At 42.3% G+C, this 11,861-nt stretch overlaps 1 protein-coding gene across 1 annotated transcript; it reads left to right on the top strand.

Annotated features, from left to right (window-relative positions):
* Window positions 1–11,146: 11,146 nt before the first annotated feature.
* Window positions 11,147–11,533, top strand: LOC138952689 (uncharacterized). The gene has a single exon (XM_070324387.1). The coding sequence runs from the start codon at window positions 11,147–11,149 to the stop codon at window positions 11,531–11,533; it is 387 nt and encodes a 128-aa protein (XP_070180488.1).
* Window positions 11,534–11,861: the final 328 nt, after the last annotated feature.

The raw sequence follows: 11,861 nt of genomic DNA, 5'->3' as shown, positions 1-11,861 counted from the left end.
TACTGTGCGTTCAGTTTCATCCCGTGAGTTCGACAGCTTAACTAAATGTAGTAATTTCGCCTTACGCGACTTGTTGTGAATTATAATACTAAGTTTCCGTGGCGGTGAAGCTTGGCCTCCGCAGTGCCTGTAGAAAATTATGCTGACAAGCAGTCACTTTCAAAACATGAACTGGCAATTCTGAAAAACAAAAATCATTCTTGATTTCAAATCGTGCACTCACTGCTCACTGATCCGTAACCAGTCAGGGTCGTAGGGGCACACACGAGCGCATTCTGATAAGCATCGCTCCACGGCTATTGCCAGTTGTCTCTCTGACCGGACGCTACAGTCCTACGCGAATCTATCAAAATAAGAATACAGAGTTATCTCCCATATGTTTTTCGCGAGCACTGATCTAAATTTGAGATCAGTGTTCGCGAGACGAAAATGATTGCAGATTGGCCGACTTCGACAGTGATCTCCGTTCTGTTCTTCACAGTTATGATAAAGACATCGTTCTAAGGTCAAAACAAGTCGAAATTTTGGGACTGCTGCCGGAAGGAGACCGTAATATATGGTTTCATCACTGTCAACTGGTTACAGAAAAAAATCGTCTGCTCCAGTGAGCGCCGAAACCAAACGGTTGATTATCACGTGACACTTTTGCCATATTTAGAGTTGTTTGCACAGTAAATACAGCCGCGAAAAATAGCTCGCTTGAAACTGTCTTACATATCAATTCCTTTGTAATTTAAAAATTACAAAACACCATGAAAAATCATTATCGACGATCGCGAATCTGCTTATATCAATAATACATTACAAAAAGCTCTAAATATGTAAAAATAAAAAATAAATCGGTTTCCTTGCCAGACAAGGAAACTCAAGGCATCCTGTCAGGGAGAGAATGAGCTGAACTCATTTTGACCTGAGTTCAGGATGACACGAGCGCTGCACCAGCTGTCTCCACCTCTGCCGGTTGTGAGCAATCGTGACCTCATCTAAAGACATCCACAAACAATAAAATAATTCTTCTTCTTCTTCTTGTGGATCGCCTTTACACGTGGAGTCCGGGCTCAGGATATGAAGCTGGTGGTCTTATATAGAGCCTCCACAGGTCCATGCAGCTTCTCGTGGAGGGTCGTCGGCCTGGTCCAAGTCTCTCTCATCAGGGGCTGGCGATTCCTGCAGGATGTAAATAGAATATAAAATTGAAGTTTTGTGTATCGAAGTTGAGTATTGATTTATTTATGCCTGGTGTTTGTTTCCGTAATATCTGAAAGATGCAGTGCCGCTCAGAGCATTGTACATGTGTCAGTTTTTCGCAGATAAGGATAATAACAGTCAATATTTGCACAAATATTCCACATATGACTATACACGTACCTTCAGTGTTGTCAGCCACACGAATCTTCGTGCGGTTTGTCGGTTCGCATCTCCCACCAAATTGTAAGTAATAGTTCCCGTGATCACGTTCCGGGGCTAAAGGCTGTGTGCGACATGCCAACATGAAGCTAATGCCATGTTTTACAATTGTCTTACGCAATCAAACTTTATATAATATGATAATAATCTAATATATAATCTAATAATATATAATTATATATCATTATTAATAAATTATAAATTATATAATTTTAATTTTTATAATCAAAATTTGTCTTGACACCATGATAGAAATATCAAACTCTCTCGTCGAGGCCATTCAACTTCCATACATGTATCTTTTACATGTATCTTTTAGGGTAGGCTTTTGAATTAATTAGTTCACGTTCGGGACCTGATCGAGTACTTTTATCATTAGCGGGTTATGACAATATTCTGTTTTGCTGCGGAATAACTGAAAATTGTCATCATCCGCCGGCCGCAATGAAATTTGATTTGTTTTCAAATAAAGATGAGGCATGACTAAAAGATGTATAGGGGCTCCGTGCACCTGGATGAAGAAAGTCCAGTAGCTTTAAACGGCAGAAAAGCACAAAGGGACGGTCCATGTCTGGTCAGTATTTTTTAGATTTAAAAAATATATTTTCAGTGTGTGGTGAGATTTTTTTGGATTTTTAAAAAATATTTTCTGTGTGTGGTCAGATTTTTTTGGATTTTCAAAAGATATTTTCCGTGTGTGGTCAGATTATTTTGGATTTTTAAAGAATATTTTCCGTGTGTGGTCAGATCTTTTTGGATTAAAAGAATATATTTCCCGTGCGTGGTCAGATTTTTTTGATTCAAAATCCAGAAGAAGAAAAAACACAGATGAATTCGTACGTTGCTATTTTTAGCACTTGCTAACAAGATTTCTTCACAACAAAGACCGATGCCGGAAAGGGGGGGGGGGGGGGGGGTGGGGTCAAAACGTGCGAGCACTCTCTAGTCTACTGGACAAATTGTAGCTGGAGGCGGTCTGAACATTCTCGTGACGATGACCGGCGCTCAAACTGGACGACGGCAAAAATGGCAACAATAATTACTCAGTCGCTCTACGTATATACGCGCTTCAGGTGTTGGGACCTATGACTGCGCCGCCAATTGTGGACGCTGCACGACTCTGTACAGCGTAGACAGCAATCAGGAAGACACGTGCACACGGAAAGTCATGTGCACCCGTTTCGGACCTTGACATTGCCTTGGGCTTGATGTGGCGACCATTGTCGCGTCCATTGTTTGCTTTTGTTCACAGTTAATCATTCGGAGAATTCCCGTTGACGGTTTTCCTCAGGGCCCTCTTTGGTCGCTTTGTCCCGGACTGACGACAACATTGGTATTTCGACTCTGATTGTCGTCCGCCTTGTTGACCTTACAGTGAGCGACAATGTCCAAGTTGTTCTCTCTCCCTTAACACTCGACCACATAGTTATGTCCCTTGAAGTTGAAAATAAAGTTTACAGAATAATTATTGTTTCAGTTGACATTATTGCTATTTATTACGATTTTGTCTGTGATTCAACACAGTACGTACTGAAGTTCTCTCCGTGTGCAAAGTTTGGTACCCTAATTGCAACAGCTTCCTTGAATTTGGGACACTGGTATTGACAATACCGCATTGAGATTTGACTTCCTTTGTTCAGACATTATCAATGCTGCACTCAAGGGACATATTTTTCCGGGGTGACAAGTAATCCTCATGATGTTGTATTTTGTTTTGCGATATTGGTTGTTTGTTGCTGCTGGTTGCTGTTGTTGTTGTTGTTTATAGTAGTGGTGTTTATTCTTTTCAGCTGCAGCTGTTGCTGTTGTTGTTGTTGTTGTTGTTGTTGTTGTTGACATTCTGTTGTTGTTGTTGTTGTTGTTGTTGTTGTTGTTGTTGTTGCTGTTGTTGTTGTTGTTGTTGTTTGCTTGCTTGCCTACAGCAGTCGTACCTGTCTTCTTCTTCTTCTTCTCTTCCTTCTTCTTAATAACCATTTGTTTGTTTGTTTGGTTGCTTCCTTGTTAGTTTGTTTCTTGGTTTGCGGTGCCGCTTATCTCTGATATAGAAGGGTGAAATAGTGAACACAAGAAAATGCAAAAACAAAAAGATCACCCGATCAAACGAGGGCGAAAATAATCTGTGTCAGTGGTGTGACAGACAGTCTGCTTGACTCTTTGTGCGATAAAAAAACCCATTTGTGAACGTCGAGGATATGTTGACGTGCACCATTTTTTAAACTATTAGCACACTTAAAAAAATGTTATCACGCGTAGGCACGTGTGTGTAATATTAACACGTGTCCAGACCATCATTTCCCGTCTTGACTTCACTTCACCCGGACATTCTATATCTGCTCTTAGAGCTCTCGTTATCTCTACAGCGATGTATCTTTTTACATTTAGTCAAGATTTGACTAAATATTTTAACATAGACTGGGAATCGAAGCGAGGGTGGTAGTGTATATGTGTGTGTGTGTGTGTGTGTGGGTGTGTGTGTGTGTGTAAAGCGATTCCGAGAAAACTACTGGACAGATCTCCATGAATCTTCAAATATGAGTTCCTGAGTATGATAACTTATCCCCAGAATTTTGGGGGGAATTTTTTGATATATGTCTTTGATGGTGTCATATCCGGCTTTTTGAGAAAGTTGAGGTAGCACTGTCACACCCTCATTTTTTTTAACCAAATTGAGTGACATTTTGATCAAGCAATTTTCGACGAAGTCTGGACTATGGGTTTGCATTTCAGCTCGGAAGTTTAAACATTAGTTGATTAGTTTGCTCATTAACGTTTTCATTAAAATCAAATTTTCAGATCAGATTAAAACATTATTGCATTGTATTCCTCGTCGTCTCCTGAATGAAAAAAAAATATAGATATGTCATGTGTACTCTAATAATGTACTGAGAATGAAAGAAAATAGGTTCGGTACGGTTGCATGCTTCGCGGAGCGTGGCCCCGTCTCGGTCTTTGGGTATGGTTAGCCGACACTATCTGATTGTAGTCTCGGCGATGACTGGTTTGTGTTGTTGATCTTTAGTTTGATACCGACAGACTAAATATTTTTATATCGCTTCACGCGACTTTTTACATTTAGTCAAGTTATGACTAATTGTTTTAACATAGAGACGGGGAATCGAGACGAGGGTCGTAGTGTATGTGTTCGGCCTACAAAATTAGGGGGTGTGCTTCGGAAATGAACTCTCACACTTAGTGTTTATAAGCTATCTCATCAGAGGTACTTGCAACTAAAAGCCCAATGAATGCACTTCCCTCTGATATGTATTTCATTAGATTGTGGCTTACAAAACGTCTTTTATGAGATTTGACAATATCCAGAAAAGTGAAAATGACGTGACGTAACACAATTTCTGAAATGCAAGGCCTCCTGGTGCCGCTATGTGTTGCACGCAAACAATCGTTTTACTTGCTGTTTAACACCTTCCAATTACTTGATAGTTCACTCAAAAATAGTTACTCTGCTGCCTGCGGTTAAGCTGATATTACCGATTTTTGCAACAAAGTGTTTTTTTCTGAAGTGCATTTTTAAAAAAAACTGGGCCACTTTGCCTGAAAATTGCGTATAGCTGCTGCCACTTTTGGGTACCAAGAAAATTTGTTTCAGAGACTATATGCATTTGTCTGTCAAATGAAACCAAATTTGCTCGGGAGTACCTCCGTGCCTTAAAATCGGCCTTAGAGCCATGTTTATTACTCGTCTATTATAACACAAAGACAACGACCAAAAAGCATAATCGTACATACATACATTACTAAGACAAACTTTTACATAAGCATTTCAAGTTTGCCTGGCGAAAAGACTGCAGGTGAAACTGTGAAATGACTATACACAAACAAAGATAAACAGCTCGTCAAAGACAGACAGGAAGACATAATATTATACAAAGACAGTAAGTAGCAGAAAAGGACAACATGTTCATGGGAACAAAGGAAACAAGTGATGCAGACATTCGTTCAAATTAAAAAATAAATCCGAAGTTGTCCGTTTTGCTGCTTTAAGTTATTTTTTAATAACTCTTTCATATATTTATGTTTTGTTGTTGTTGTTCGTTTGGAATATTCAACTCATCACTGCAGTTGGATTTTTTTCGGTTTTACTTTGTTTATACGTTTAATTATTTTGGTTACTGCTGGGTTTTTTTCTTCTCATTCTTGCCTTTCTTCCTGCTTCCTTTGTCCTGTCGATGGGTACGTTTTTTCTTCACTTCTTTTTTTTGGGGTTGCTTTTATGCTTTTGTTTTCATTACTCGGTTCATGCACTCTCTGTCACCCTCACCTACTTACTTTCTTCCCAGGATCCCGTCTATGTAAACAACAGTGACGGCGTGGACGGACAAGCAAAGAGTGAGTCAACCAACCCAGGGAAACAACAGACAATTAAATTGACCACTGCTTCGTGCACTGCCACTGTCCAGTCTAGCCCCCCAGCGGCCTGCAGTCACCGCCACGACAATACTGACCATAGACTGTGTGGGTTTGTATAAGTGTGTGTGCGTGCGTGTGTGTGTATGTGATGTGCGTGCTTGCGTGCGTGTGTGTGTGTTTCTGTGTGTGCGTGCGTGCACATCTGTGTGCGTGTGAGCGTGCTTGCGTGCATGTGTGTGTGAGTGTATGTGTGTGTGTTTATGCATGTATATCTATATGTCTGTTTGTGTTTGAGTGTTTGGGGGGAGAGGGTTGGAAGGTCGGACCCCCACTGAGCCTGTCTAGGAGGGGTAGAGGTGTTTGTATCACGTGTGTCTGGCACGTTGTGTGGGGTCCAGTGTCTTGTTGTGATGAAGCTCGAGTTGACGCATCGCTGATGATTGATGCTGCACTGACTTTTCCTTGTTATTGTTGCTTCTTCAAACTGAACAATACTTATGCCCCACGCAGGTTTCTGCGTGCGTCATTGTTGTCATGTGTAAGACATATTTGTGTGTGAATGGCCATTCAGTACACGAGTCGAATTTCAGCAAAATAGAAAGAAAAAGATTATCAACACCGTGTTTTTGTCCTGTCAACGACGACGACGACGACGACGATGATGATGATGATTGATGATGATGATTAATGATGATGATGATGATGGTGATTGATGATGATGACGACGACGCGACGGCGACAGAAACTACTTTTATAACAAGAAAGAAAGAAAGAAAGAAAGAAAGAAAGAAAGGAGGAACAAGGAGGAACGGAAATCAGGAAAGTACGTTTGGCAGTTGGTTTTGTGCCCATTTTGGTGTGACAGACACTATGTTTATGGTGGGTTTTTTTTTTTAGAAATTCCTCCTGCGAGAAAACCCCTCGTGCATAATGCGATCGCAGGTGTGGCTGTGTGCATGTTTGTCTCGAAATTCACACTGATGACAAAATACATTCTTTATGGACTGAGACCAATGGCCAAAATGTCAGCTTAGAAGAATTAGGTCATACATTATTTCCAGCTTCTTTTTGCTTCCAAAGATGACCCTACAGCTATCTTGTATTACGGATCCCTCGGGCAGTTCACCCAGAAGCCCTTACCACTGTGCTATGAGTAAGAGAAGGAACCATCTTGGATTCTGGCCAAAGGGGTTTCTTGCCTCAAAGGACAGGTCATGATGCTGTATATATATATTTATAAGTATGTGTTCTGTGCCTCTCAGGCAAACACACTTCTGTCTTTATATGTAAATGAATACAGATATGCTCTCCACGTGAGAGCCAACCGCAGTAATTAGCTTGTGCTTGAAAAAATGTCAGTAAAAATAATGTTTTCTGGAACTAAAGCCGACAATCATTATCTTGCCTGAGCATTTCAAGGAAAAGAAACACACCCTACGTAAGATGTGTCTGGAAACACTTCCGCGCGGAGGAGTTTTGCGGCCAGCGTAGCAAAGATAAAGAGGGACAATTTTCTCGGCTCGCGCGGCAGCAAGCACTATGTCTCTAGACTGAACAGGCCTTTGCTTCTTTAACAGTCAAGATTGTCCCCAGTCTGACTTCATGATGTCGAAGACAATAGTCTACATTTCTTTATTTAAAAAAAAGCGTCCTGCAGAAAAAATACTTTACCCCCCTCTCAACAATTCTTCGTCATCATCTACAACCAGCAAAAAGGAGGACGAAACGTGAGAACCAGTGAAAGGTTTGATCAATTAGGCATACTTTGCTGGTGACACTGGCGCACTCTTCGGTGTCTCGAAACTTGGTTTTCTTGGCTATGACGGTACTCTGTACTAGTTTCTAGCCTTTCAGAAATGAACGGTTCTCAGCTGGATTGGTTGGTGCACATTCAACGCAAGACAAGGCAAGACAAGACAAACCAAGTGTGAAGGAAATCACGAATAACACTAACAGGCAAAGTTTGACAGTGATATCCTCCACGCTTTTAGAGCGCAAACAAGAGATATAGCGTGACATAGCAAGTGTGTTGCACGCACTGTGAATTCAGCTCACTGACCGGGAATAGTTGATGTTGTAAATCGCAACTAGGGTATTGTTACACTTTACCACTGTCCTGGGCCCTTGAGGGGTTGTCCAAGTAATCGGCCGGGAGTAAGGAAGCCCGGATAGATGCGACAGGAAAGCACTTAACAGGTAAATGGAATAAGCATTCGAATATCGCTAGAGTGTTTATCGCATAAGTTGAATCGACTAACACTGTAAACTGTAAACATAGCAGACAGATATCTAAGACAAGATGTCCGCTATTTATGTTGTGCAGTGCGTCGTATAACCGGTCTGAGAGGGAGATAGTGGCCAGATGACAAGTGTGAAGGATCTGAGAAGCCGCCGAAGTATCATAACTCTAGACCAGCATAGCTGAAATTCGACGGGATTTCGCGAAGTTATTGCAAGGTTATGGTTGTCCGTATAGTTGGACCATAGAGGTCACATGACAAAAGGAACTGAGTAGACCGAGGTCGCCAGTGGAAGGAATTAGTATTCAGATACATTTCCTAGTGAACGGCCATAGACGCTGTGTAATTCTGTGTATGAACAGAGTTAAAATATGTCTATAAGATCTTAATTACGTAAGATATAATGAGTGTTTAGTAGTTAGAGCAGACGGTGATTTGAGTCTGCCGGAATATGAACTGTAACTGTTTTTCTGACTACACACGAGCCGTGATTCGATACCAGTAAAGTACGTGTGCCTGTGAGTTCACGGACCGTTTGTGTATTTCGCTACATAAGTGAAGGGTAGAGGGTTTTGTTAGTGAATTTGTGCACGAGATTGTAATCTCGCTTTGTTTTTGCATCCAAACCTGTGAGTACCCAATTTTTGAATACCTAACATTTATGTTCATGATTGTGTGTATTTGTGTGTATGTTTGTCATACCTGTATAATACAGTGGAAGGAACTTACATTTGGAGTTGTGTTTGTTCTTGTATGATAGTGTACTCGCGCATTTGCATTCATTCACACCAAGGCAAGGCAAGGCAAGGCAAGGCAAGGCAACACGACACGGCACAACACGACACGAGACAAGGCTAAATGAGACAAAACAAAATAAGACAAGACAAGACAAGACAGACAAAACAAGCACGGCACAACAATACACACCCCAACACAACCCCACCACACCACATCACAGTACAGCACATCACACAACTTACAACAATTCAAACAAAAGTAATACAACGCAACACTATCAACTGTTAGCTACAATGTAACGTGGCTACAACGAAACAGCTCACATCAGTCAACACACAGTCCAGCTGGCAGCAAGAGAGCAATCTATAAGAGGGTCCACTCGTTGCTTCAGGTACCTAGCTGCACGTGCAATGCTACGTCATGCATCGTCTTGTGGAAGTACCAGCAGTCGGCGAAGTCCACGTAATAGCCAATTTGAAACGTTATAGGTTTTTCACCAGAGCTGAGTACCATTTTGTGACATGCATTCTCAGTCCTTTAAATTGAATGCTTGTAATGTATATTTAATGGCCCCTAGAATGCATTCTTTACTTTTTTCATTAATGCTCCAGTTAGATAATGCTACACGTACAGCTGACATTCACCAAAAACATTGTATATATCTGTGTCAAGATTGAAGGATGCTCTGTGGCCATGTGCACGATGGGGGCACAGGAAGGACCGTACCTTGTAGAGTACCACAGGGCGCAGGCGAAATAATAACCTTTTATCCTAGGGCTTTGAGGCTTCAAGGCTTGAGTCACATTCTGCATTCTGGGTTTCTTCCCCCTCCAGGCGTTAGTGCCAAAGGTTGTCTGCATGGCCCAAAAACCCAGTAGTATATCGTGAGTAATTACTGATCACTGCCCAAACTGCAAGTGGGCGAGTGAGGTGCCCCAATCGGCAAGACTGCGGGCACATTGCAAGGGGCATCGGGCAAGTAGCTCATTAAGCTAAATAGTAAAACATGTGTGGGCTTTACGGTGAAACTTTGCTGATGAGTAGGTGTTATACGTAATGTGTAAGGAAAAATATAACATGACAAAATATATCATTGAGTTATGAAAGGTTCTTTTATTTTTCCAACGTGAAAACCACTACAGTTTTCTCTAAAGGTCCGGTCACACAGCCCAAAAGTTGCGTAAACGCATGAATCACGCATAACATTTGGTTGTGCGTGCTTTCGGTCGAGAATTACGCGAGTTTACGCGATGAAAATCACCGATGAATTGCGCAAGAACTACGGAAAGATCACGCAAAAATCACTAAACAAACCACGCACTACAGCGCATAGGCACGCAAAGGTCCACGGAAAACCACGTATAATCTGCGTACTATCACTAATGAACTGCGTAGGAATCGCGCATGATTAGCGCATGAACTGCAGTATTGCGCTGTTTTACGTAATTTCTGTGTAGTTTGCGTAGTTCTTACGCGAACAATGCGCGAAACATGCGTCATATGTCTGCCAATCGTCAGTGGACAGTCGTCGATGAACGCGATAGCGGCAACATTTTCGCGAACGATCACTGATATTCCACGCATATTTCGCGTAAGAACTACGCAAACTACGCAGAAATTACGTAAAACAGCGCAATACTGCGTAAACTCTTAAGCGAAGCCGAGTTTTGAGCTGCTCAAAACCTGGATTCGCGTAAAGCGCCGATCCGGCGAACATCGGCGGACAACTACGGAGGTTCCACGTCAGACAAACTGATGAAACCAAATGCGCAAATCGCGCATGTATCGCGTAAGGATCGAATTTCGTGCGTGATTCATGAGTTTACGCGACTTTTGGGCTGTGTGACCGGGCCTTAAGTTTCTATAGTCACAGAGATAAAAGTTCCGCTTGCACACCAACCAAAAACATCCAGGGACGTATTTCCGGACAAGATTTCTTTAAAACTTTTTGAAAGAAACTAACATTGTTAACAAGGTTTTTACAGTACCAACTGTCAAATAAACCGGCACGGTTGGCCTAGTGGTAAGGCGTCCGCCCCGTGATCGGGAGGTCGTGGGTTCGAACCCCGACCGGGTCATACCTAAGACTTTAAAATTGGCAATCTAGTGGCTGCTCCGCCTGGCGTCTGGCATTATGGGGTTAGTGCTAGGACTGGTTGGTCCGGTGTCAGAATAATGTGACTGGGTGAGACATGAAGCCTGTGCTGCGACTTCTGTCTTGTGTGTGGCGCACGTTATATGTCAAAGCAGCACCGCCCTGATATGGCCCTTCGTGGTCGGCTGGCGTAAGCAAACAAACAAACTGTCAAATAATCTGAGTTTTAAGATACCTTTTACTCTTTACCGTGTTACGCTTTGAATGTGAATCGTTTTTGTATGGCTCAGAATGCTGGAGGATGACTGAAAGCGACCTGACCAAGCTGTCAACCTTCCACACCAAGAGCCTCAGGAGAATCCTGGGTATCTTCTGGCCCAACACCATCTCCAGCCAACAGCTACTTGCCCAAGAGAGCATGGAGACCATCGTCACGAGAAGGCGGTGGAAATGGATTGGACATGTCTTACGAAGACAGCAGGACAGTATCACCAGGACTGCCCTTCACTGGACACCAGAGGGAAAGCGGAAGAGAGGAAGACCCAAGAACACCTGGCGACGAACGGTTGAGGGAGAACTGAAGACCCTGAACCAAACGTGGGGTACCATCCAGAGACTCGCCCAGAACAGACAGGAGTGGAGGTCCTTTGTTGCTGCCCTACATGCCAACCGGCATAATGGGCAGTAAGTAAGTAAGTAAGTAAGTAGGGGAACGGCTCCTAATATGGACCACTTTTTGTTTGATGCTGATAGCTAGGTTGTTTTTTTGCGAAGAAGTTTCATTTTATGTTTAGTAGTCCTTCTCTCTTAGCCGGGTTAACCGTTAGGCCTAATAAGAGTGAAATAGCTTTGATAGACATTCAGCAAAAATTAAATACAGAAAAAATCACAAATGGTCCATATTAGGAGCCTGGGCGCCTAATATTGACCAGCGAAGAGGCCTTCACGAATCACTGTATAAAGCCCCCCCATAAGCCCTGCTTCAAAATAACATAATACAACTTAGTGTGCAAGTC

The sequence above is a fragment of the Littorina saxatilis genome, linkage group LG17, assembly GCF_037325665.1.
Source record: "Littorina saxatilis isolate snail1 linkage group LG17, US_GU_Lsax_2.0, whole genome shotgun sequence".
Classification (NCBI taxonomy): Eukaryota; Metazoa; Mollusca; class Gastropoda; order Littorinimorpha; family Littorinidae; genus Littorina; species Littorina saxatilis.
Note: the sequence above shows the minus strand (reverse complement) of the source record. Positions and strands in the feature narration are given on the sequence as shown.

Excerpts from the sequence above, each read along its gene's own strand:
- LOC138952689 (XM_070324387.1), top strand. The coding sequence starts at position 11,147 with ATGACTGAAAGCGACCTGACCAAGCTGTCAACCTTCCACACCAAGAGC.